Source organism: Mustela putorius, unplaced genomic scaffold (genome assembly GCF_011764305.1).
Source record: "Mustela putorius furo isolate JIRA1106 unplaced genomic scaffold, ASM1176430v1.1 tig00003875_pilon_pilon_pilon, whole genome shotgun sequence".
NCBI classification, from domain to species: Eukaryota; Metazoa; Chordata; class Mammalia; order Carnivora; family Mustelidae; genus Mustela; species Mustela putorius.
The window spans coordinates 3,772,354-3,799,445 of NW_025422026.1; the positions used below are offsets into that span (position 1 = coordinate 3,772,354).

Here is a 27,092-nt window from a genome sequence, read left to right on the forward strand (position 1 = left end):
ACGCGGTGCGCGGCGGACGGGGGCGGCCACCGCGCCGCGCGGCCGGGGCGCCCGGGGAGCCGCCCACTTCGCCGCAGCGGCCCCGACGGCCGAAGCTTGGATGCGGCGGCGCCCGCCGAGCCGGGGCGGACGCGGGGTTGGCCCGGGCCGGGGACACGCGCCGGTAGCCCCCGGCGCTGCGGCGGCCGCAAGATGGCCGAGGTAAGCGCGGCTCTCCCCCGGCGCGGGGGGCCCCCTCGGCGCGCGGGGCGGGGCGGGGGGAGCCGGGGGGCGCCGCCCGGCCGGGGCCACTTCCCGAGGCCACCTGCGCGGCGGCGCGGGCCGGGGAGCTGGGAGCCGTCGCCGCCCGACGTCCCGGAGCCGCAGACGCGCGCGGGCACCAGGCGGGTCCCCGGAGCCCCCCGGACGGTCCGGCCGAGTCTCGGGGCAATGTCCACGGCGAGCGCGCCTCCCCCGCACCCCTCCCGGGCCCTCGGCGCCTCCGGTGCGAGTCGGAGGTAGTGCTCCCTGGATTTTGTTTCTGCAGAGCTGGGCGCGCGGTAGCCGCGGTCGGCCGGTGATGAGCGGACACCGGCGCGTGGCGGGGCCCGGGGCGCCGGGTCTTTGGAAGCGCCGCGGAGCGCGGGGCGGACGGGTCGCGCCGGAAGCCCCCGAGCCGCGAGGACGCGGAGGGGGCGCGACCACACGGGTGCCCGCCGAGCCCGCGGGTGGAAGCCGGTCGGGCCCGCGGCCGGTCCCTCCGTGGTGCTCATTTACCTGCCGGTGCCCGGCGCCGCCAGGGACACGGGGACCGCGGGGACCGCGCGCTCGCGGCTGGAACTCGGGCGGGGAGGGCGCCGCGCCGGGTCGGCTCCCGGAGGCAGGGGCGCGCAGGGCTTGGGGGGGGGCGGGATGGGGGCGCCGCCTGTCCCCTGCCCCCTCGGGCGCTGCCCGCCAGACCCCAGCCCCGCCGGCCGCCTGGCTCTGCATCAGCCCCTACGGATTTGTCAGCCAGATGTGACAAGATTGTGGAGAGGCGCGGGCAGGAGGAGATCTGATACTAATCAGCGCATAGCTCGGAGCCAAACTTTCTCAGACGCGGTGTAAGAACATGCTCTTCTCATTTAAGGCATCCCTTTGTGGCTGTGGGGCTGCCACCGGTCCTAGTTTGACAGTTAAATGGAATGCCAACGAGCAGCCTTAATTGTGGGAGTGAAATTGTGTGTGTTGGGGGGGCGGGGGTTCAGACCCTCTGAGGTTCAGTTATGTCCCCTAGTTTTATGGCCGCGCTCACCGCGGTTCTCTGAAGACAGGGCATTTAAATCGGGCCAGACGCCTGGTCGCAGCCAGGCCTCTGCTGTTAACACTTAAGGGGCCTAGCAGAGGCCCCACTGGTGTCCTGGGAATCCCTGTCAGTGAGTGAGTGTGAGTGAGTGTGTGTGTGCGTGTGCGTGCAGGGGAAGACGTGTGTTCCTGCAGCTTGGGCCGACACAGCACAGCTAGCAGCAGTTTTTTAAAAAATATATTCTCATGAAAGTGATAAAGATTTTGGCTTTACGAAAAGTGAATTGAAAAACAGCATTTGGCAGATTACCTCCTCCCTTTCTTTCTGGTGCCTTTTCATTCCCGGTTTACCGTTTTAATTTGCAGAGTTCGGGGAACCTTTTCATACTCTCCCTTAGATGCTTTGCTTGCATATACGTGCTTATGTGTTAAAACTTTCGTTCAGTGGTAAATATACTGGCTCCTCTGGTGTCCCTCCCAGATCCCTTGATAGGTATTATGAAAACCTCATTCACCGTGTGATATGTCAGAATAGCATTTTCATGTGTCTCATAAAACAACACGACTTCACAAACACGACCAGTTGTCCAGGACTGGATTTTTGCTTTCTTTGGGTGTGGAAAGATAACCACCTCGTTTGCTCTGATAAATCTTGATAAATAGCTTTATCCGTTCTGGCAGACCTAAAAGAATAAGGTGTGAGTCATCATTCACTTTCTCATTGGATAGGCTTGCTAACTTTAATTTCACCAAGAAAGCACAAGGATCTCAACTCAGCTGTCGGTTTGAACGTGTTGGTGTCACAGTTCAACACGGAGGAAAGGTGGTGAGCTCTTCCCTGAGTGCAAACACGGCTTATGCTTCGGGAACTCATAATTATGTTCAGACATCTGCATAATTTAATTTGGAAAATCATCTGTACCCATAAATGCTGTTGCCCTCAGAGCAGTAAGAATTTAGTTACCCGCCCCTGTTCCAGTCCGAAAGTGGTTAGCGGGGAGGGGTTCTGTGGCTCTTGATATTCGTTAGGCTGTCTGCTCTCATTATAATTCGTATTAGAAGAAATATTAACCCACATGAAATAATTCCTATTGGAAGTGTAAGGTTTGCATGGGGCATGATTTTTAGTCATTGGTTCCTTTTTACATCTCTGTCCTGAAGCAGTTAGGCCTGTGTCCCAGTCCCATATTCTGTATTTCAGAATCATCAGCTTGGGAAGAAGGAAGATCCACCCCACTGGGTCAGAAAAGCCATACAAGTTTCCGTGTGGAACAAATGATGATTGTCCTTTCAGCATCCCGTTATCATTTATGAATGCCTAGGGATAAGTGTAAACATTTTAAAAGTTCGGTTTGCCGGTAAAACTAAACCACAGGGGTGAGGGGCAGAAGTGTCTTAGCCTGTGTATATGGCTTTAGAAGTTATTTTGACAGTGGCCGCTAAAAGAGTCCCCCTGTAGGTTCCACAGGGTAAATTACTTGCAGGGGGAACGTGCTTTACCCCAGGGTGAATTTTCACTTCTACAGATGTCATTTAGAGTGAGTTGCTTTTGTCAGAAACAGCCCTGTTTAAAAAAAACTAGAACTAAGTACCCCAGGTAAGATATAATCTCAGTGCTGAGCCACCCATGTTTTTTCCTTTGTATATCTAAGATCAAGATTTAGAGAGCCTGTAATCTTTTTTTAATTATCTTACTCCGAATATCTTCCTGCAGATTTTTAAAATTACCTATTTTTTTTTTTTATGACTTATCTGAGAGATGTTAAAAAATAACTCGGTTCGGTGCAGAAGAGACATCTGGAAAGTTTTGTAAGTTTTTTTTTTTTTCTTTTAAATTGGTTTCCACCTGAAAACGTTATTTCCTCTTACCTTGTCATTCTTTGAAGCTCTTTTTCTTAATTCTGGGAATGCTAGGTGTCCAGGGCAGCTCACTTTCGCTGCATGGACACATGTCTACTTTATCCCGGAAAGAGTGGACAGAACAAAGAGCCGTCGGATCTGGGGCCCTTCCCAAACTTGGTGTAGTTGAAGCGGGCCAGAGGGCTCTCGCCAATCTCCTCCGTGCTCTGGTTCATTTTTATAAACCAGCCTAACACATCATAGGAGAAGTTTGCCTTGAGGGATGATAATTTCACTCACCTAATGTGGAGGGAACTGGTTGTCTCAGTTCAGGAAACGCTTTAATTCAGACTACTAACTTTTTCTTGTATATGGTTGTATTTGCCTGTTTTGTCCTACATATTACTGTGTGATCTTTCCACACACTCAAACAAACATCACAATTATCTTCCAGCCCTCCACCAGCTTCCAGAAGCCTTGTCCCAGTTCTGTACCCTCTGACTGTTCTTTGCGAAGGTAAAAATCTCTCTACGGACCACTTGAACTTTCTGGTTTTAAGGCTTTGATCAGGATGGCATAAGTCACTAATGCTGGTCCTTTCTTTTTAAAAATTCATTTTGAAAATCTAAGGTTGCTTTCTCTCTCTCTCTCTTTCTTTCTTTCTTTCTTTTTTTTTTTTAACACTTCACTCTTAAAATCTAGTTCTCGTTAAGTCCTTGAAAGAAATATCTGCAAAATTTTACATAGAATTTCACAATTTCATCATTATCTTGAAGCAGCAGGCACCAGACACAAAGCTGCTTGCTTGGGTAGCTGGCCACCTTAGTTAAAATTATCCGAACGTATAAATGTCTTGTGTGTGTGTTGGTTTTTGTTTTTTCTTCCGCTCCTCCCCTACAGCTCTGTTTCGTTCAGAAGTTCCTACACGGTTAACATCCCTCCTTTTTTTGTTATCAAAGTCTTCTAAAGATCGTCGTCCCTGAGGTCCTCCCAAATTTAGGTTAGAAAGGAGGAAAAAAATGTGCCCATGTCATTTGTATTTTCGTATAGTTTTTTTGTTGTGGTTAGGTTGCCTTTTTCTTTTTCTTTTTTTCTTTAATGAAGAAATACTTGGTTCATAAGATAGCATTTGGATATTTTTCTACTTTTTGTGTTTTCTGGTTTCAGAACTAATAATTTTAAGAAAAAAGGGCACAGCTGTTAAATTATTTTGGCACAGAGTTTATACTTTGATTTATAGAGATCAAAAGAACAAGTATTTTCCCCACCATCCTCTTTGAACTAAGCAGCAAGAGAACGAGGCAAGGGTGTCACGCATACTTTCTACTCACAGGTAGACTTGGCCCAACATCTGTGCCCTGGGTTCTACCTCCCCCCTGCCCTGCCGCTGCCAGACCCTTCTCATCCCCTCCCCATGCTGGCAGTGAGAAAGCAGACTCGATTAATTCTCCAGTGTTGTTTTTGTATTGCACAGGCTGCCTACCTGGTGTGGGAGGCTTCCTGGTGCCTTTTTTCTACTGTGTTCATGGTAAAGGGTGTCCCCTTGTTTTTGGGAATCCAGGTGGTTCCATGAAACCAACTGAGAGACGCCCATCTGGACAGCCCACGCCCGTCTCACTGCATGGCCTCGCCAGGTGTGCTCCCCTGGCCCAGAGCAGAAACGTCTGGTCTGTGGCCTGGCCTCCCGGCCTTGACACACGGGGCTGGGATGAGCCTAGGACCGTGGCATTTCCTGCACACGGTGAGGAGAGCACACCTCCGCCAGCCTCAGAGAGCACCTAAAAAAATTAGCCGTAACTCTTCAGTGTCATTAAATTCCCAGTCCGTGTCCAATTGTCCTCGACGGTCTGGCAAGCCTTAGTTTACCCACTGGTGCATCCAAGTCAAGATCCAGATGAGGTCCCCCCAGGGTCCCTCTTCGTCTGTCAGTCTGCACTTTTTTCCTTGCAGTCTTACTGTGGGAAATGCTGGTTCATTTGTCCTATAGGATGCTCCCCAGGCCGGACTAGTGATTGCTTCCTCCTGGTATCGTTTACATCGTATTATTCCTCTGGCCCTGTATTTTCCGGACACCGCAGTTGACCCAGGGGCTTGATCGGATTCAGGTTGAATGTTTTCCGCAAGAACACGCCGTCCGTAGTCATACGTATCTTTCCATTGGGGGCAGATGGCCTGGTCATCATCTTTTACACCAGGAGTTGCGGGACTGTAATCCTTCATTCACTCCCTGGACACTTCTGGAAAGGGAGTCTGTCTCATCAGCGGTTTGGTTATTCCAAAACACAGTTGTATTAAAAAAAAGATACAGACTTGATTCTTGCCCTCCGTTTGCCGGTTTGAGGAGCGATTCATTGGTTCCCTAAAGGCAGCTAATGAGCCTTTCTTTTGTTTTTAGTATCTTTCAGAATTGATTTTAATATAGTGAATGACTCACGCCAATTTCTGACGAGCCGTATTCTCTCCTCCTTGGTTCTTGAACAGTCGAGCTGGATGGCTAGCTGCCCCCGTGAAAACGTGTGCTCCCTTAGGGCAGATGCTGAGCTCCTCGTCTTTGTGTCCCGAGGCCCCTACGATTACCAGTACATAGTGGATGCTTTAAAAACAAATAAAAACTCAGCGACAACAAAAGTAATTTGTTAAATGAATTGGCATCGTTTCGTTGGACTGCTCACGGAGGACCATGGCATGAGACGAACGTCTGGTCTTGTGTCTCTCTCCAGGCCGCCTCGGGTCCGGTGCCACCTGCTGCCTCCCCTGCAAGGCCCTCGCGGCCTTTCTCGTCTCTCCTTCCCCGCTGTCCCTGTCGCCCATCTCACAAATGGGGCTGCTGTGTTCAGAATCCTAGCTGTACCTCTGTGGACTGGCAAATGGAAGGAAGACTTAAAAATTGAAAGAAGTCGCAGAAAAACGAGAGGACAGGAGGTAGGGAGCAAAAAAATCCGATTTCACAAAAGACATAAGAAATTACAAAATGTGTGTAAGAGGTAGATCCAGAGAGGCCCAAAGGGCAGTTTGGAAGAGACCTCCCACCGTGAATGACACAGTGTCCCCAACCACGAAGGTTAGCCTGCAGCCACAGTGAGAATGGGGTGACAGCTTCACTGCAGGAGAAACCAGGTCCTCACCCCACAAGCTGAGGGTGGCCCTGAAAAGATCTGTGTGGTATAGATCCTGATTGGCAGTGTTTGGTCTGAACTGCAGCCTTCCGAGACTCAAACATATTAACGATTGTCTGTATCAACACTTAAAAATACAACTTGGAAAAACCTGAAGTGGTTTTATGCTATAAGGTTGGTGACTTAAAACGTGGTTTGTGATTTCGCAGATTGGCTCCTTGATTTTTTAAGTTAGGGAGTTAAGATTCTTAACACCAAGAATCTGGCACAGCCTTCGAATCTCACACTTATGAGACAACTACAGGCTCTAAACTTGGCCTCGGTGATTTCTCCTCATTAGCCACTTTTCACGTGATTTTTTACGCAGCCCTTTCCACGGCCAGCAGGACAGTTGGTGTGTAAATTAGGAACTACCTTCTGCTGCTAGTCTAAGCTCCTAACAGTCACCATCCTTTCTGTGCAGCCTTCCTTAGGGTGTGGCCTCAGAGTTGCCTCGTGGTCGCAACATGGCCTCTCCAGTCCAGCCATCATATTCTCGTTCCAAGAAGGAAGAAGGAGGACAAGTAAAGAAGTCTCTGCTGAGTCAGCTCCCATTTACAAGGAGCTTTCTGTAAAGCTCCGCCTAGCAACTTCCACGTGCTTACCACTGGCCAATGCTTAGTCACCTGGCCACCCACAGAGTCTCAGAAAGGAAGATCCGGCAAAAGGCTTTTGGGTGGGCATCTGTAATTAGTGAGCATGGCGCTGCTGCCTCATTTGTTCCCTCATTCTTCTCTCAGCTCATCCCGGTGGAGGGGCCTGCAGGCTACCAGGCCCCGTGCTAGCTGCTGGGTGCCAGTTTAGGGTTCAGTGGGTTCCTTGCCTCTTTTCGGAATGATTCATTGTGTCGCAATGTTTGTGGACGTTTTTATAATAGGTATTTTTGGTAGCTCTGTCTGTGCCAAGTCAGACCACCAGAGCCCAGAGGACCCAAGAACCTTGGTGTGGGCCTTGTCGCAACAACACTCTCGTTGTACCGATTGATCTTTTCAGCTCTTATTTGTACGTCCTCGTTAATAGGCAACTAGGCCTTTGAGGTTGGCAGGAACAGAAACCAGCCCTTTGTAGGCAGAGGCTCCATGGCATGGAGCTGAAGGTTCTCTGGCAAATGGGAAGTAATACCCAAGTCTTCTAAGCCAGTTGTAGGCTTTCCTGCCTCCCCGTGGAAGATGTTCATTGTGGTGAAGGTTGCAGGAAGTCCAGGCTCGTCACCTCTGTGTCCAGAGGGATTCTTTTTTAACACAGGCAAATCAAACTCATTTTGTATTTTTTTTTTTTAAATAAAAGATTACTTAGAACAAAATCAGGACTCCTTGGCCTGTCCCACAAGATCCTAAGCAAAGTGCTCTCTCCCGCCTCTCTGACCCACATTTTCCACCGTTAACCTTACTAACTCACTCCATCTACACTGACTCCTTTTCTGTTCCCTGAGCCGCTTTGTGCCCCTGGGCCTTTGCACTGGCCATGCCCTCTGCCCTAAAACACGTCCTCCCTCTCCAGTTCTTCACTGGCTCCTTGGTGTCCCTTGGATTCAATTCAAATGTCACCTCTTCAAAAGTCTTCAATGATGATCTTATCTAAGTCCCCTTACTTACACCCCTCCCCCTCCAGGCTACCCAGTAGAATTGTTGGCATGGCTTTCTGTTTATTTTATTCAGTGCTACCTTACTCTGAACTGGTACTGTTTATTTTCTGTCTTTTTTAGATTATAAGCCCCTGGAGGGCAGGCACCTCATTGGTCTTGTTCAATACTTTAACCCCAGTGTTTAGAACAATGCCTGGCTTGTTAACGTTCAGTAACTATGTATTCTTGTATTATTATAAGCGAAGTTTCTTTACAGTGTGAAACTTTAATGTCCTTATCTGTGGAATGTGGATGATAATGACTGACTCTCAGAGTTGCTGTAGGAATTAGGTGAGACCATAAGTGTTAGCCCTAAATAGTGATATTTCAAGATAGAATCTACCTCCAGTATCCAGACTGGAGTCTGCCGTGACCTCCCGTGAGTCCCTCTGCTTCGTCGTCCATAAAATGGGGGCATTTGTACCTGCCTCCCAGGAGGGGGTGATGAAGAAACCAGACAGTACAGGGGCCTACTTAGTGCAGTGCCTCACACGCCGTGAACTCAGGAAAGCTCACCAACTGGGAGACTTTGGGGAAATTGCAAATCTTCCATAAATACAAGTTTCCTGAGAAGAATGCCCTCCTCACAGTGTTGTACTGAGGGTCGAATGAGAACAGCTATGAAATCATGCCACCACGCAGTAGGGCAGGTGCTGGGAGAACATCCAGTGTTACCACTGGATTCACAAGTGTCCAGTGGAATTTTCCGTGATGGTGAAAGTGTTTTGTATCTCCACCGGCCAGTATGGTAGCTGCGAACCCCGTGTGTCTGCTGAGCACTTGAAATGGGGCTGGTGTGACCAAAGAATTGAACTTTTCATTGTTTCATTTTTATTCATTTAAATTTAAGTAGGTGGGGGCCCCCAGGTGGCTCAGTGAGTCGGGCATCTGCCTCAGGCTCAGGTCACGATCCTGGGATCCTGGTCCTGGGATGGAGCCCCACCTCGGGCTCCCTGCTCAGCTGGGAGTCTGCTTCTCCCTCTGCCCCTCCCCTTGCTCATGCACATGCACACACACACTCTCTCTCTCAAAAATAATCTTTAAAAAATAAAATTTAAAAATAAATTTAGACAGGCACATGTGGCTAGCGGCTGCCATGCTGGACGGGGCAGACCAAGTCTCTTGAGCCTACAGAGCTGTCCAGCAGTTACGCAGTTCCGTTTTGGATCCGATCCATTCCACAGATGCGCCCTCAAAGCATCAGTGCCCCAACTCTGGAAGCCCCCTGAGGTCTTCTGTAATTTTGCTCCTTCCTCTCGCATTCTATCCCCTGCATTTATCCTCAGGGATAGGAAAATACCTGCATGCACTAGAGATAGAATCAGCTTTGAAGTGGACAGTTCTTATTCGGAAGCTCAGCATCCAAATCCCATCAGAGGCCTGCGTGGCCCCTCCACCGCCACCCTAGGGAATGTCTGTGCGTGGACCCCACCGTGTGCCTGGGCCGGCTGGTGGCTAAGAATTCAAGTCAGCATCTCCCCAGATGGACAGTGGAGCAGGGGTGTCTGCAGAAGGAAGCAGGACCCTCAAGTCTTTCTAAAAACGAGGTTGTAACTTTCTGTCCCAAAGACTGCAAGTCACGGAGGCATCCATCACGATACAGGTGTGTTGGTGATTTCTGGATGAATGAGGGAGCCGAAGACAGCTACAAAAAAGCAAACCAGAATTCTGAATGTTGATTCGTAGCACATCAGAGTGACTAATAACAATTCGGAAATAGTCTGATTAAAATGAGTGCGTAAAAAGCAATAATCATGTCTTGATGAGTTCAGAATGTTGTAAACATCTGCTTTATGTTTCTGAAGAATGGAACAAGTATTAGGATTCCAGGGGAAAGGATGTAAGTTTTAAGAGTTTTCCATATTGATTTGCATGAGTACTTTTCGTCCTGTAATTAGAATTTTGGGGTTTGATTTCATTTTAGAAGTTTTAATTTGTCTTTAGATAATGGTGCTATAATTTTTGCCACATCGTGGAATTCTGATATGGGTGGAAAAACTCAAGGGCCTTAATATTGGAAGTTTTCCGAGGTACTGTAATTAGCTTTTTTTAGCTCATAAATAATTCCTCTGAAATTTCCGTGGATGTTTAATGAGCTTTATTAAGCCTTATTCAAATAGGTTCATATAGAGCCACATGAGTACTTCTTATAAAACAGCATTCATACATTGAATTTTATCCATAATGCTGCTTAAAATTCTGTCCCCAAACCAAAAGCTGCAAAACTGAATAGTCAGGTTCGGCTGGTGGGTCTCACCTGGAGGCGGTTTTGCTCCTCGTCTGGGGAGGTTTTCAGTTTTCACAAATGGAAGAGGGAGAGGCGTTTCTGTGGTGTCTGGTGGGTAGAGACCGGTGTGCTCCTGGGCACCCTACAATGCCCGGGATAGACTCCACAAAGGATTATGTGACTCAGGATGTCGATCAGTCTGGAGTTGAAGAACCCGGAGTCCCGTGTCAGAGACACAGAAAAAGTGAATTTCAGTCTTGGGCTAGGAAATGTGCTCGGGATTGTTTCCCTGTAGTTAGTTTCCTCGTGCTGGGCCTGAGGTGCACTCACCCGGAGCTTCCGGGGGCTTTGCCGAGCAAGAGCCCTTTAAGCAAAATCTTCAGGAAAGGAAGGACACCTTTCTGTGCCTGAAGCTGGTCCTGTGTTCTGAATGAATGAGTGTGAATTTACTCTGTGTGGCTCTGCCGCTTTGCTTACAAACAGTGACTGGCATCTTGAGGGACAGGATCCAAAATAAGAATTTTTTTCTCCTTTTAGAAATTTCCTTTAGCAGTGCCTGCGTGGCTCAGTGGCCTTCGGCTCAGGTCATGATCTCAGGGTCCTGGGATCGAGCCCCACATCGGGCTCTCTGCTCAGTGGGGAGCCTGCTTCCCCCTCTCTCTCTGTCTGCCTCTCTGCCTACCTGTGATCTCTGTCAAATAAATAAATAAAATCTTTTAAGATTTTTTTTTTCCTTTAAAGCAGTCACATTTATCAGAATGTAGGTTGTGAAATAGTCCAGAGGCTCAGTACAGAGTATGCTGGGAGCTGCTGAGAGTGCAGATGACTGGTTCCAGGGTCAGCCGGTGCTCAGAGTCACAGGGCTGTTGGAGAAATCTGGACAGCACGCTTGCACTGCAGACAATGGGACATTCTTGTTGGGACCGTGCGTCATAGAACTTAACCAGTACTCATTTTTGTCTTTCCAGATCAGGGATAGCATGTCATCATGTGTCTAGGAATACAGATGTGTGGGTTCCTGTGTTCAGCCACCTATACCAGTCTCTAGGAGCAGAATCTCTCTAACCGAAAGGTGTAATGATACCTGGCACAGCATTGCTCCATCCTTTCTTCATTAGGAGACTAGATTTTTTCTTAAGATTTTATTTATTTATTTGACAGAGATCACAAGTAGGCAGAGAGGCAGGCAGGGAGAGAGAGAGAGGAAGCAGGCTCCCTGCCGAGCAGAGAGCCCAGTGCGGGGCTCGATCCCAGGACCCTGGGATCATGACCTGAGTTCAAGGCACTGAGTCACCCAGGGGCCCCAGGAGAATAGGGTTTTTTTTTTTCCTAATTGTGCCTCCCCAGTGAAATTTTAGTATGATACTATATACTACGTTTCTGTTCACATATGTGTATGTGTTTCATACATAAAAAGAATATTTTTTCACCTCCCCCCCCCCAAGAACTAATTTTCACCTTCGGATGGTATCACCCCTGATAAGAGCGAACGCAGTATTCCAGTAAGGTTGTGGTGATCACAGGGGGTTCTTTGTAGGATGTCGTATGGCTTCACAAAACGGGTTTTCGGACACGTATTTTCTCTTTTCTGTGTCGTGATCCTTCTGGAAGGGGTCAGGGAACACCGTTACTGTTGGCAGCTATGATCAGCCCCACTCCTTCCCCTGAAAATCTCGTCTAGTCGCTCTGTTGAGGCTGGTGGTAATCTGAAGGGAGTCAGGGGTGCCGTCACATCAGGGAGATTTTAGCCTGTATTTAAGCAAAGTCGCTGACTTTTGGGGGGACTTTATTTTTTAAAACACTTTTAGATTCACAGCAAAATTGTAAGTAGAGATTTCCAATATACCCCTGCCTCCACACGTGGACAGCTACGGGGTTATCCACATCCCCCACCGGAGGACACACCTGTGACAACTGATGAACCTATGCGAACACGACATCATCTCCCAAAGCCCATGGTTTACTTTAGGACTCATTCTTGGTGTTGGACCTCCTATAGGTTGGGGCAAATGTATAATGGCACATACCCATCATTATAGTATTGTACAGGGTATTTTCACTGTCCTAAAAATCCTCTGGGTTCTACCTAACCCCTGGCAAGCACTGATCTTTTTAACTGCCGGCATAGTTTGCCTTTTCCAGAAGGTCATGTAGCTGCAGTCAGACCATGTACAGCATTTCAGACTGGCTTCTTCCATTTAGTAACATGTGCTAAGGCTCCCCCGTGTCTCCTCATGGCTTGGTGGATCATGCCTTTTTAGTGCTGGGTGATATGCCAGTGTCTGGAGGGACCACAGTGTACTTACCCATCCCCCTGCTGAAGGCCATCTTGGTCGCTTCCAGGTTTTGGTGATCATGAATAAAGCTGCTGTTTCCAACATCCACGTGCTGGTTTCCGTGTGGACATACGTTTTTCAGCTCCTTTGGGTAGATACCGAGGAGCGTGACTGCTGGGCTGTATGGTAAGAGTATGTTCAGTTTTGTTGGGAACCACCAAACTGTCTTCCAGAGTGGCTACCATTTTGCATTCCCACTAATAGTGAATGAGAGTTTTTGTTGCTCTCCTGACGAGCATTTGGTGTTGTCAGGGTTCTGGACTTCGGCCTCTCATAGGCATGTCAAGGACTGGTTTTTTCAGTAGTATTTCCACTGAGATATACTTTATTGACTATAAAACTCACCCCTATAAAGTCTATAGCTGAGTGGTTTCCCTATATCCACAGAGTTGTACAACCATCACTACTATGTAATTTCAGAACATCTTCACCTTAAAAAGCAACTCTGGTCAAAATTTAAAACATCTGTGCTGCAAGGGCACCACAAAGAAAGTGAAAAGATCATCCACGGGCAGGAGACAACATTCGCAAATCATCATCTGTTATGGGACTAGTACTAAGAATATATAAAGAACTCTTACAACTCAGTGCTAAAAGACAAACAACCCAATTAAAAAATGACCAAAGCATCTGAACAGACATGTCCCCAGGGAAGACCTACAAATGAATGGCCAATGAGCTCATGAAAAGTTACTGATCACTGTTAGCCACTGAGGAAATGCACACCAGAACCACAGTAAGATACCACGTCATACCCACTAGGCAGGCTGTTTCTAGACAGACAGACAACAAGGGTTGGGAAGGACGTGGAGAAATTGAAACCTTCCCACATCGCTGGTATGGGAGTAGAATGGTGCAGCCACTTTGAAAAACCTTTGACAGATTCTCCAGTTAAACAGAATTACTATACAATCCAGCAGTTCCACTCCTAGGAAGATCTAGAAATGAACACCTATCTTGTAGGTGTTAACTACACCATAACTTGTACACAGCACTCCTTCTGCAGATGTGGGAAATGTTCTAAAATCAGATCATGATGTTTGCACAACTCTATGAATATCCTTAAAATCATTGAGTTGGATACTTTAAAGTGGGCGAATTCTAGGATATTGGAGTTGTGTCTAAATTTAAAGCTATTTTTTAAAAGATGAAAACAAACAAAAAGAATAATATTCTCCCCCCATTGCCACCCATTAACTGTCCCTCCTCATTCCTGCCCACTATGCACAGCCCTGGTCACTGCTAGTCTGCTTCCGGCCTCAGTAGACTGACCCCTTCTTGACATTTCATGTAAATGGAATCCTACCACCTGTGACTTTTTGTCCTTGGGTATTTCACCGAGTGTGTTTTCAGGGTTCACGTATGCCGTGGCATATGTCAGCGCTTCGTTCCTTTTTTTTGTTTTGTTTTGTTTTTTAATTTTTTATTTTTTTTATAAACATATATTTTTTTATCCCCAGGGGTACAGGTCTGTGAATCGCCAGGTTTACACACTTCACAGCACTCACCAAAGCACATACCCTCCCCAATGTCCATAACCCCACCCCCTTCTCCCAACCCCCCTCCCCCCAGCAACCCTCAGTTTGTTTTGTGAGATTAAGAGTCACTTATGGTTTGTCTCCCTCCCAGTCCCATCTTGTTTCATTGATTCTGCTTCGTTCCTTTTGACGGCTAAGTAGTACTCCACCGCGTGGCAGTGCCCCATTTTGTTTAGCGGCTCATCAGCTGATGGACGTTGAGGTTGTTTCCACTGTTTGGCAGTTATAAACAAGGAAGCCAGAAACATTTGGTACTAGCTTCTACATGGGTCTATATTTTCATTTCTCTTGGGCACCTACCTACGGGTGGGATTTCTGGGTCATACAGTAAGATCATGTTTAACTGCTAGAGGAATTGTCAGACTGTTTTCCAAAGTGGCTGCAGCATTTTACACTCACACTGGTTTTTAAGTGAAGACAGTTAAATACTCCTTAAAGTGAGTTTCCCAAGTCCTGGGACAGAACATCCCCTTACCTGTCCCTACAGGAGCCCACAGAGTCCTTTACCTGACAGAGGGAGGTCCCCCCTCCCCAGACACAAACGGACACCCCAGTTTCAGGGCTCTCCTAATTCATGCCGGTTCCACCCAGCGGCCCTTCCTGGGAGCCTCACTGACGCAACTTCTAGGAGAAGTTCTTCAGACCTCTATCCCCTTTGGAGGAATTCATCCTAAAAAATATATGGGACGCTTTGTTCTCAACACCAGAACTTAGCAAACACGTACTTGTGTGTATTGTGTTTCAGTCGTGTGAACTTGAACATGCGGCTGGCTGTGCGCGTGGGGCCGCCAGCCTGGCCAGGCCTCAGCTGCCACATAGCCCAAGGGCTAGAACCGGGGAGCTGTCCTCAGTGTGTCTGGCCACAGCATGTTGTCCATCTGTTTGGACTTTTCACTTTACCACATGTGGGGGTGTCGGGGGGTAATCATGCCTACATTTGGATAATTGTCCATTCAGATCGTTCTCTCTCACTTGTTCTGGGACAGTCTCCGTGTAACTTTCAGGGGCCACTACTTTGTTCGACTTAAGAGATTGGTGGCTGTTCACCCTTCCTGTGCTCTTACTGACCAGTCAGGGGGCACATGGGGGGCTCAGTCAGTTGAGCATCTGCCTCTGGCTCAGGTCATGATCTCAGGGTCCTGGGATTGAGCCCCAAGTCAGGATCCCTGCTCAGCAAGGAGTCTGCTTCTCCCTCTGCTTCTCCTGCCCCGCCCCCACCAGCTTCTGCTCTTGCACGTGCTCTCTCTCTCTCTAATGAATAAATAAAGAGGCACATGGATGGCTCAGTCATTTAAGCGTCTGCCTTCGGCTCAGGTCATGATCCCAGGGTCCTGGGATGGAGCTCAGGCTGAGCAGGGAGCCTGCTTCTTCCTCTCCCTCTGCCCCTCCCCCTGCTTGTGTTCCCGCTCTAAAATAAATAAATAAATAAATAATATTTTTTAAAAATAACAAGCAAGATATTTCCATCCAAAACTTTCCTTACAGAGCGTGGTGGTGTTCCCTAGCCCCCACTCTCCTGCAGAGCAGCTGTGGGATGTGTGCGCCCTCCGTGGGCCCCGGGGGCCAGCTGCTCTTGGGTACCGAGTGCGGGGTCCCCGCCTGCATCTGGCACAGAGTGGGCGTGCAGTGCCCCGGGAGCGTCACCGAAGGGAGGTTGGTGTCCTGTGTCGCAGGAGCAGACTCGCGTCTGCGCAGCACTCACGGGCTGCGGGCCCCGTTCTCTCTTGCAGGCTATCGGCTGCACCCTGAACTGTAGCTGCCAGGGGTTCACACCCGGGAAGATCCACCACCGCCGGTGTGAGCAGTGCAGACACGGATGGGTGGCCCACGGTAACTTTGTTTGTCTTCCTCCTCCCTCGGCCCCTCATGTCCCCTCTGAACGACTTCGAGGGATTCGGGAATGGACTGTGTGTCTGAGAAGGTCCCCACACTCACTGGCTCACGGACTGAGAGCTTGGCACACGTCCCCTTTTTGAAGCCATTTAATGACCCTGCATGGTGGGTGGGGTCTTAGCCCCATTCTGCAGACGAGAAACAGGTGTGCTTCAGGCAGGCCTTCTGCAGCGACAGAAATGTCCTGTGTTGTCTAACGCGGCCGCCATCAGGGTGGCCAGTAAAATGGAGAACACTCCATTAAGTTTGAATTTCAAGGAAGCAATAAATGATTTTTTAGCCTAAGTATGTCCCAGTGAATACTCTGAGTGTAAACGTATCCCACTCATTCCCTGTCTCCATGAAACTCCTGCCCGCAAGTAACCGGGCATCCCGCATTTTCATTGGCCGAACCCCGCGATCCCACGCTGAGTCCCGGGTGGGCTGCCGAGTACTTGAGACGTGACCGGCAGGGCTCTGAAGAAACAAAATCAGAAATTCATTCTGATTTTGTTTAACTTAAGAATTAAAATAATTTAATAAGGCAAAAATCATTCCATAAAATTAAACATGTTACAAAACCGCAGAGCCGTGCGCGACGGACTGTCGCATGGACAGCGTACATTCTGGCGGCTTAACTGGCCCTGCCTGACCGCTGGGACACGGCAGACGAGGGGCCAGACCCGGATCTGTCAGATTCCCCCAGCCGGGCTCTTCACCAGCAGACCCCGTCCTTCCTGATTTTTCAGCCTTTGATCATGTGCCCGCCGCCCTTTCCTGGCACCTGCCCTCCACGGGGCTGTTTTTCACTTCTTAGGGATAGGGAAGGAAGAAAAAGAAGAGTCTCAGGCCAGTCCACTTTCTCGCAGATCTAAGTCTCTGTGGATGACGTAGAGCCTGGTAGCTGTAAGGACTGTGACCTAAGCGCACGGTCGTGTTTTCCGTCAGAACGTAGAGCCGAGCTCTGCTGCTAGCCCGCCCCCGCACAGCATCTCTCCGAGAAGGAGAATCTTCACGAAGGGTGTTTCTCCAATTTGCTTTTTCAGCTCTGAGCAAGCTGAGGGTCCCCCCTGTGTACCCTACAAGCCAGGTGGAGATTGTCCAGTCCAATGTGGTGTTCGATATCAGCAGCCTCATGCTCTACGGGACCCAGGCCATCCCTGTGCGCCTGAAAATCCTACTGGACCGGCTCTTCAGCGTGCTGAAACAAGACGAGGTGCTCCAGATCCTGCACGCCTTGGACTGGACCCTCCAGGATTATATCCGGGGATACGTGCTGCAGGTAGGGGAGCATGGCCGAGGCTCCGCTGGGATGTCTCTTCCAGTCCTTTGGAGAAAAGGGCATCCTTTCCTTGTGTAATGGCTTAAGCCCCCACTTCACATTCTGGGAAGAATCCAGTGCTTTCTCTCAGATACCGGGGGAACTTCCAGACATGGGAGCACGGACACACTCTGTGATTTGGGTCTCACTGAGCCAGCTCTGCCACAGCAAAGCCTTGGCCCCGATCACTATCCACTGGCCACCTATTGACCCAAGATGCTGTCTGTGCCAGGTCTTACTGAGGGTGTGGGAGTGAGAGAGGAGCGAATGTTCCAGAAGCACGTTGCAGAAGCTGGCCTTCCTTCCCGGGTTCCATCACCCTGTGATACGTCTGTGTTCCGGCTCCTGATTGTTCTTACTCCCCTCGATTCCCTGCTGGCCTCTGCACGTGTTCTCTGCTCCCCTGCCCTGTGCCTCTCACCACTTCTCCGTCTCTTACTCTGCTGAGTACTCTTACGTCCTTCTAGGCCACGTCATGGGGGTAGGCCCTCGTGTTTCATATCGACAGGCAAAGAACATATTTCCTGGGACAAATGATATCATTTCTCTGATGTAGGAAGCAGTGACAGCTTTTTTTTTCCCCTTGACATTACAAGAAAATGTCAAAATTTCAATGAAATGGGGGATGAAGATACTACCAGGACTAACGTATGCTTGAGTCTTACCCCAGGCAGGCCATGTCATCAACACAAGCACTTGGGCTTCTATCCGCTGGGATTACTGGACCCTCTTCCAATAAATCTCCCAGGGCCAGGAAATCATCCCCATATTCTACGTTGAAAAGCCAGAGGCTCCGAGTGCTTCTAAATCTTGGCTAACGTCACTCAGGTTGTGAGTGGCAGACCCAGGGTTGGAACCTGTTTCTTTCTAACTCTGAAGCCCATGGTAGGCCTGTGGAGGGGTGTTTGCTCACCTCCGGTGCAGGACCCCCAGCAGGCTAGAAGCACCCTTTTATGTAAAGCAGCATTATGATCCTACATTATGACATAGATCAATATTTAATGATCCTAATAATCTTGCTTTCTAGTGTTAGGATTAAAAATATGGAATCAATTACCTTGAACCTCTAGCACATCAAAAATTTATGATGTTACATCCCTCGTCATCTTCAGAACTCTTCCATGCATTGTGCAAAATCTCAGTAGGCCATCAAATACATGTTCTGTGATAAAATATTTATTGTAGTTTTGGGAAAAGTTAGGCCTTGCTAGAGTTTTGAAAGATCTCCAGCACGCCAGGGTAATTACAGTTCTGCTTTGTGAACGTGAGCAGTAGATCAATACGGGTTCATTTGTTTTCTGAGGTTAGTTGCTGGGGGAAGATGATTAAACTTGCAGCAAATAAATACTTGAGCTCTGTCTAGGTCTGACTGCCCCCTTTCTCCTCTCCTCCTGAGATGAAGAAGGGACTACCGTTCGAACGATACATATTTTCATTCCAGTGGGGAAAAGGATGACATCTAATGCGGGAACAACTGATCAGTTTGAAATAAGATGGAAAATAATCACCCCGTGTCCCTTAGGCCAGAGTCCTGCCGTCTTACTTCTCTCTTTCAGAGCCCTGCTTACATCTGTGCGGTCAGTCTTCCATGCGGGGCTCCGGCCTGGGAGAGTAGCGTGAGCAGGGGTGCTGACCTGACAGGGTGTCCCCTTCTGATATGCACAGAGGAGAGGGTGTGGGGGAGTAAATTAACTGCAGTCTGTGCCTCTGGTCTAGGACGCGTCAGGAAAGGTGCTGGATCGCTGGAACATCATGACCGGCGAGGAAGAGCTGGCCGCCCTGCAGCAGTTCCTTCGATTTGGGGAGACCAAGGCCATTGTGGAGCTCATGGCCATCCAGGAGAAGGAGGAGCAGTCCATCGTCATGCCGCCGGCCGCGGCGAACGTGGACATCAGGGCGTTCATCGAGAGCTGCAGCCACAGGAGCACCGGCCTCCCCGCCCCCGCGGACAGGGGGACCCCCAGCAGCCTGCACCCCTTTGAGAACATCGTAAACAACATGACATTCATGCTGCCCTTCCAGTTCTTCAACCCTGTGCCCCCCACGCTGATAGGGTCGCTGCCCGAGCAGTATGTGCTGGAGCCGGGTCAGGACCAGAGTCAGGAGCCCAAGCAGGAGACGCATGGACCCTTCCCCGGCGGCGGTGGCGGCGGCTTCTTGACCTCCGCTCCTGCCTCATTTCAGGTCGAGAAAGAGCCGTGTCTCAACTGCCCGGACACGGTTCCCAAAAAGGAAGACGGCGCCCATTTAAGCGACTTGGGTTCCTACCACCTTGTCCCGAAGCTTGAAAGGACCCAGTTGTCCCCCGAGGCCAAAGGGAAGCCGGAGAGGCACAGCCTGGGTGCGAAGAAGGGCCGCGTGTTCTGCACAGCTTGCGAGAAGACCTTCTACGACAAAGGCACGCTCAAGATCCACTACAACGCCGTGCACCTGAAGATCAAGCACAAGTGCACCATCGAGGGCTGCAACATGGTCTTCAGCTCCCTGCGGAGCCGGAACCGCCACAGCGCCAACCCCAACCCCCGGCTGCACATGCCCATGAACAGGAACAACAGGGACCGGGACCTGAGGACCAGCCTGCACCTGGCCGCCTCGGACAGCTACGAGCGCGTGGGCTTCCCCACGACGTCCCCGGACCGCAGGCCCCCGCCCTGCTACGCGGCCTCCGGGGAGGACCCCAGGGGCCAGCCGGCTTTCCCGAGCCTGGGCCCGGACGGGGTGCTCTTCCCCAACCTGAAGACGGTCCAGCCGGTCCTGCCCTTCTACCGCAGCCCGGCCACCCCGGCCGAGCTGGCCAACACCCCCGGCGTGCTGCCCTCCCTCCCGCTCCTGTCCTCTTCCATCCCGGAGCCGCTGGCGCCGCGCGAAGGCCCGCTGGACGCCCTGCCCAAGAAGAAATCCCGCAAGTCCAGCATGCCCATCAAAATAGAGAAGGAGGCCGTGGGGGCGGCTAATGACAAGCGGCTGGCTCTCAGCTCCGATGAAGACGTGCCCCTGCGGGTGGCCAGCGAGGAGGAGCCCGAGGCCGGCAGCCCCCGGGCGTCGGAGAGAGCACCTGAGGAGCCGTGCGCACCCTCTGGGGGTTTAGGGGGGCCCCTCCCAGGAGGAGAGAGGGTCTGCCATGGGGACTCAGGGCTGGAGTCCGGTGGGGCTATCCGCAGGAGCCCCGAGTGGGCCGCACGGCCGCCAGAGAGGGAGGCGGAACAGAAGCCAGCCCTGTCCGCCGTGCCAAGGGAGCCGCAGGACAGTGGCCGTGAACCTCACCTCGCAGCCGGGACCGAGCCCTGCGTCCCCTTCCCTGACTACATCAGACTGCAGCAGCGCCTGCTGGCCGGCGGGCTCCTCGGTGCCCTGTCTGGCCGAGGAGTGGCTTTTCCTTGTTTCGAAGACGCCAAGGAGCCGGAGCCCACGGGTGCGCGTGTGTCCGGGCGGCAGAAGGAAGAAGCTCGCTTCCAGTGTGACGTGTGCAAGAAGGCCTTCAAAAACGCGTGCGGCGTGAAAATGCACCACAAGAACATGCACGCCAGAGGGACGCACATGTGCACCGTGGAGGGCTGCGAAGCCACGTTCCCCTCGCGCAGGAGCAGAGACAGGTAAGACGCGGGTCCTTTCTTCTAAGGCCGTGGTTCAGAAACTTCCAAGGGCGCCCGAGCCACCTGGAGGGGTTGTTAAAACATCTTTCTGAGCCCTGCCCGTGGGCTTTCCGCTTCTGCAGGGGTGGGGTAGGGTGAGGCCTGAGGGTTTGTGTTTGAGTCCCCAGGTGGTCCTCCTCCTGCTGGTCCAGGGACCACAGTTTGAGAAACACCCCTACACCCCGTGCTCGGATTCAGATCTAAACTCATTTGACCTCGAACCCTGACCTGAAAGGACATGAGGCTATGGGCAGTCTGTCTTTTCTTAAATCTCCCTTTGTGTGGATTTTCTTTATTATGTGTTCAGTGCAGAAATACTCACAGATTTATTATGGGGACATGAAAAAACTATACGGTTTATGTACTGTTCTGCCTTTCTAGAGCCTGAGAAACTCTGAATTCGGAAACATACCTAGAGCAGATGGTTTGGGATGAGCAATCGTGAGCTAGTCTCCTGCGAGGGGAGGGTTAAATCATCACCACAGATGACAGAACTTGTCCACTTTTCATCTTATGATACGAAGCCCATCAAAGGAGAGGTTTTCTCCTAAGTCCAGTTAACAAGCTCTGTTCGAACAGAAGGAGAACTGTGTGGTCAGAGAATTTGTCATTATTAAGGCAGAGACGAAAGGCGCGTGTTAGCAGGTTCCTGCAAGGCTTGTGCTGTGGGTTAAAGCTGAGATGTCTTTGGGTGGGGGGCGTCCCTGGGCCCCACGTGGCATCACTCTGTGTGCAGAGTGCCCAGGCAGGGCAGCGCTCTCATCAGTCTGGGACACGGCGCTGGCCTCACTGTCTCTCTCGTGCTTTTCTTCATGAACTCGAGTCCCATCACCACAGCCTGGGAAGGGAGGCACACGCGTTACGCAGATGTGCTTGTTCGTGAGCGAGCTTTACGTTGAAGAAGAGACAGTCCCACCGGTCGGATCATCCTTGATAGTATGACCCTCTGCTGGCCTACAGTGTGCATCGCATTAGAAGGCTTGCTGAATTTAACGTACACCTTCGTTTTATTCTTTTTCGTGTATTTAATATTTCTTACATTCTGAGCTATTTGTAGACACAGGCCTGCTCTCCCACCATAAGAAAGCATCTTGAATTATAAATGTAGACTGCTAATTCTGGTGGTCTAGAACTTGGAATGTTTAGAATCAGATTAAAATGGCACCCTTTTATTTTGTTTTGTATTTTTTAAGATTTTATTTATTTATCTTGACAGTGTATGCACAAGCAGGGGGAGGGGCAGAGGGAGAAGCAGGCTCCCCATTGAGCAGGGAGCCCAATGTGGGGCTCCATCCCAGGACTGAGATCATGACCCGAGCTGAAGGCAGACAGTCAACCAGCTGAGCCTCCCAGGCGCCCCCAAATGCAACCATTTTGAAAAGAGCTTTGTGGACACGCCTGGGGTCAGGCTGAGAGCTGTATAGTCTGGACGGCTGTCTTCCCCTCTTGAAGCCGCTGCCATCAGCAGTCACTGGGACCCCTCAGGAAGGGACTGGAACTGTGCCTTGAATGCTTAGTTAGCCAAAAAATATTTTAAAACTTTCTGCGAGGTGCTGTGGACACAGTCCCTGCTTGCAAAGGTCGGTGGGGGAGACGGCAGTAAAAAGGTGATTATGGCTAAATGCAGTCGCCACTGCAATAAGAGAGAGGTGCTGTGGGCACATAGTCGGGGCCCCTGACTAGACTCTTTTTTTTTTTTTTAAAGATTTTTTATTTATTTGACAGACAGAGATCACAAGTAGGCAGAGAGGCAGGCAGAGAGAGAGAGAGAGGAGGAAGCAGGCTCCCAGCTGAGCAGAGAGCCCGATGTGGGGCTCGATCCCAGGACCCTGGGATCATGACCTGAGCTGAAGGCAGAGGCTTAACCCACTGAGCCACCCAGGCGCCCCTGATTAGACTCTTTTGAGAAGTTAGGGAGGGCTTCCTGGAGGAAGGGGCATGACTAAACCAGCAGCTCTTAGATGTTTTGGTCTCAGAAGCCCTTTTACAAATTCTTGAAACCTCAGGGCCCTCAAGAACTTTTGTGTGTTTGAGTTTATAAGTGTCAATGTTTACTGCATTAGAAACCAAAACTGAAAAAAATTAATACTTATTTCATCCTTTAAAATAATAAACCTATTATATGTTAACATATGTTAACATTAAAAAAAAGGGGGGGGACATACATAACATGTAATGAAAAATAGCCCCGTTTTCCAACCCAAAAACTCAGTGAGAAGAGTGGCTTTGTTTTACATTTTTGCCCATCTCTGTAACGTCTGGCTTAGCAGGGAACAGCTGGCTTCTCACAGCGGCTTCTGTGTTCATCCTGTTCCAATACTGCATGTCATGTAGCCTCTGGAAACCACACACGGTATCATGAAGGAATGACAGTGGAAAAGATCGTGTCTTAGGATCACGGTGATGAGAGGGGATTTGACTTCAGGGCACCCCTGAGAGAGGCTCGGGGACCATGAGGGGTGCCCAGACCGCACTTTGAGGACCACTGGTCTAACAAGGCAGAGGTGGGGGGTGGGGATGGGAATTCATGGCATTAACAGTCCCCAAAGCAGCAGGAAGCCTGGCACCCGGCCCAGAGGGTTTTGCAGTTGTGGTCGTCACTGGTTTTAGGAGACGTGGCACCTGGGAAATGCACCTGACCCTCCAAGGGCTTAGGGAGAAGGTCAGGGGATCCCACGGGTTCGCTCCTGGCATTCCTGGGGGACTCGATCGAGCCCAGACCTTGGCTTTCTTGCCACAGGGACCTTCCCATGCGAGGTTCCGGTAAATGTGTCTGACTTTTTTTTTTTTTGCCAACCACTTATGTGCCAGGACCTGCGTGTCAGTCCGGTGTCTGGTTTTCTGCCGACACATACCTGCCCCTTCCACCCAGAACGCGGACATAATCACAGGGCAGAGCTGCCGTCGAGAAGAGTTGTTTGCAGAGTGGGTGATCTGGGAGCACGGTTCTGATTATGTCCCGAAAAAGAATGCGTAAGGGATAGAAGAGAGACGTTGAATAGCAGATCCGATATGTTTTAGGAACTAGGATGAAATTTCCACCCACCCCCACCCCCACTGTGTCTTCCGAGGTTTCAAAGAGCAAACTCAATTCTTAGTTATTTTGGTGGGGGTGTTCCCCCCGCCCCGAGGTGGTCCTGGCAGGCATCCTCCTCTGTACGGGTGGGGGAGGGGAGGCAGTTTCTCTGTTTGGAATCGGTTTTCTCTCACCTGTAAGCTTGTCCCCCGGCAGTACGGGGCAATTTGTGTCGGAGTCCAAGGTCAGCAGGGGATCTCTGAGCAAGGCTGACATTGATGGACAAGTTACATCCAAATGATATTGTGTGAGCGAGAAGCGTGTGTCATCGTGGGTACTCATTACCTCGTTCGGGGGTAATCATCGGGTGGAAGATTGGTGGTGGGTTCGGTGCTGCATTTGCAAAACTCCTGTCTGGTTTATTGTGAAACGTTGCAAATATGAAGTGAACTTAAATTCTCTCTCTCTCTCTCTCACTAACATACACACACACACACAATGTCTAGCCAGTCAGATTCTCTCTCCTATAGCACTCTGGGGGTCAAGGTAGTGTGAGTGTTACAGACCCTGCTAGCACACAGACAGTTTAGAATTTTCTAATAACCACATTTAAAAAATATAAAAAGACACAGGTGAAGTAATTCCTAATAATGTATTTTGTTTCATTCAGTCTATCCCATCATTTCTGTGTCTGACACAGCCACGTTTCGGGAGCTCCCGTGTCCCGTGGGAGTAGCTATCCTACTACAGGGGCACTCTAGAAGACATTTCTTGGTTTCATTGCAGTGAAGTCCTCTGCTTAACTCCTTTTTGGGACCAGTTTCCTCCCAGATCCCCTGGTTCCAGTGTCCCAGGGGAGCTGACCTGATTGGAGTAGGCTCGAAGTTCTCTGTAGATGAGGCACGGGAAGTTATGTGTCCGTCACATGGTAGAAAGTAAGAAGGACTGCATATTCCCAGCTTCTGGGCAACCGGCTTTCCTGGTCGGCGCTAACTTCCGCCAGGCAGTGAACAGCCGGGGCCAGTGTCCCCTGGACACACATTTCATCCCATCCCCCACTGTGGTCACTCCTTCTGCGCCACAAAATTTTTCTGGTATCCACCTAGTGTCTCCCCTCGGAATGATGACTGTTTTTACAACAACAGCCCAACCCACTGCTAACCGTCTGTTCACTCTTGTAGACACAGTTCAAACCTAAACCTCCACCAAAAAGTGTTGACCCAGGACGCACTGGGGAGCCCTGACGACCATTTCCGCGCGGCTTACCTTCTGAAGGACGTGGCGAAGGAGACCTTCCAGGACGTGGCTTTCGCGCAGCAAGCTTCCCAGACATCTGTCATCTTCAAGGGAGCGAGTCGGGTGGGCAGCCTGGTCTACCCGATCGCCCAGGTCCCCAGCGCCGGCCTGGAGAGCTACAACTCCGGTCCGCCGAGCGACGGCACCGTCTTGGATTTGAGCACTACCTCGAGCATGAAGTCGGAGAGCAGCAGCCATTGCTCTTGGGACTCCGACGGGGCCAGCGAGGAAGGCACTGTGCTCATGGAGGACAGCGATGGGACCTGTGACGGGCCGAGCCTTGTCCCCGGGGACGACGAGTACCCCATCTGCGTCCTGATGGAGAAGGCCGACCAGAGCCTCGCCAGCCTGCCTTCTGGGCTGCCCATCACGTGTCACCTCTGCCAAAAGACGTACAGTAATAAAGGGACCTTCAGGGCTCACTACAAGACTGTGCACCTCCGTCAGCTCCACAAATGCAAGGTTCCGGGCTGCAACACCATGTTCTCCTCTGTCCGCAGCCGCAACAGGCACAGCCAGAACCCCAACCTGCATAAAAGCCTGGCCTCGTCCCCGAGTCACCTCCAGTAACAGGATGGTGGCCGAGAGGGCGAGGGGAGCTGTTGGCCCTCATTCAGGAACAAGGTGGTCCAGAGAAAGGTCTCTCATTTCGTTGAATACCGTTTGAGGCGAGCCGGGCAGAAGGCCTTAGAGCTGACTTTCTTGTAGGAAGTCTGCTGGGGGGCGGGGGGCAGCCCTTCCTGTTATTTTTCATAGCCCCAGGGGCTTGTCCCTGACATAACAAACACTGGCAGAAACACGGCTTTTCCCCACATTTGTTTACACGTTCCCGGGGAGAGCGGCAGGTCTGTGAACCGACAAGGGGGCCCAGAACCTTGGGGGAGCTCGAAGTGAAATATCAGCTGAGTGTCCCGGGGAAGCAGGCAGCCGCCACCGGTCAGGAGCCAGGCTCCAAGATGACATGGTTGGTTTTTTTTTGGTTTTTTGGTTTTTTTTTTCAGTTCCTGCTTTTACTGAGTCTGAAATCCAGACTTAGGGGTGGCGAAGTGGCTTTTTGAGACTGTGCCTCCGTTGGGAGAGGAGGGTTGCTTTTGTTTTTGTGTTTTCCCCTTCAGGGGTCTCATGGACCTCCAGGGAGTCCCCAGAGGAAGGAGGTGGGTTTCCAGCACACAGGAACAAGTTGGTGACAAGGATGTCTGTGCTCGCTGTCTAGCAAGCGTTCAGGAAGCTGAGCGGGGGGGGGGGGGGGGGGGGGCAGATTTCATGCACTTAAGCATAGTGGTCCTCAATTTAATTTAAAATAATTTTGGTAATATTTAATTTTTGTTTGTTACGTGAGTCATTGGGGTGAGTGCAGACGTGTCACAGCGTGACCTCTGGGTCTCTGCTCGAGGGCAGAGCGAGGCTGCCCGATTCCATTCAGTGAACCTGGCCACTTCAGTCCCCCGTGGAGGGCGTGCAGGACCGTCTGTAAATACTCGGCCAAAGCGTTTAGAGAATGTGGTTCTGATCTTGAGAATCGCTGGGTCCCTCAGCCCTCGTCCTTTTATAAATGTGTAAGGTTAGGAGGAACTCTCCAGTGTACACGGTAGAGGAGAAGTAGCATGTGACTGCTATACTGTACGTCTTAATATTTAACTTATTCTGAAATCTACTCCACACGTTACACACATCTGCTGTTGTGAAAGGGAGATTCCGTGGGTCCGGTAAAAAGACCGTCCCTCGAAATTCGGCATCTGCTGTACCCGGAAAGCCTGTGGCAGGGAGAGAGAAACTGACGTCGCGTTGAGGCTGAAGGCAACCCGTCTTTTATAAACTTGACAGTGGCTTTAAGTCATGAAAGACACCCTCTCCGAGAACTGGGGGGCCGTGAGAGAGATCCTTCCTCCGGCCCAAGGGTGAGGAAAGCCGACAGCCCATTATGGATCGTTTCAGCGTTTTTTACAAATAAATGTGACGACACTTGGTCTCTG

At 50.6% G+C, this 27,092-nt stretch overlaps 1 protein-coding gene across 3 annotated transcripts; it reads left to right on the forward strand.

Moving 5' to 3' along the window:
* BNC1 (basonuclin 1) lies at nt 1-27,092 on the forward strand. 3 transcript variants are annotated; one of them, XM_045067246.1, is made up of 6 exons: nt 1-201; nt 5,823-6,024; nt 15,713-15,812; nt 16,901-17,136; nt 18,892-20,768; nt 25,005-27,092. In XM_045067246.1, the coding sequence occupies exons 1-6, from the start codon at nt 101-103 to the stop codon at nt 25,687-25,689; spliced, it is 3,201 nt and encodes a 1,066-aa protein (XP_044923181.1). In that variant the 5' UTR covers nt 1-100; the 3' UTR covers nt 25,690-27,092. The 3 variants fall into 3 exon arrangements, with proteins under 3 accessions (XP_044923181.1, XP_044923182.1, XP_044923183.1); XM_045067247.1 differs by lacking the exon at nt 5,823-6,024 and having other exon boundaries at nt 63-201; XM_045067248.1 differs by lacking the exons at nt 5,823-6,024; nt 15,713-15,812 and having other exon boundaries at nt 63-201.

What these genes read in the sequence shown, in the direction of transcription:
- BNC1 (XM_045067246.1), top strand. Translation starts at nt 101, where the DNA reads ATGCGGCGGCGCCCGCCGAGCCGGGGCGGACGCGGGGTTGGCCCGGGC. An exon ending in TCCGGGGATACGTGCTGCAG is followed by an intron (nt 17,137 to 18,891) that starts GTAGGGGAGCAT and finishes CCTCTGGTCTAG; the next exon opens with GACGCGTCAGGAAAGGTGCT. An exon ending in TCGCGCAGGAGCAGAGACAG is followed by an intron (nt 20,769 to 25,004) that starts GTAAGACGCGGG and finishes TCACTCTTGTAG; the next exon opens with ACACAGTTCAAACCTAAACC.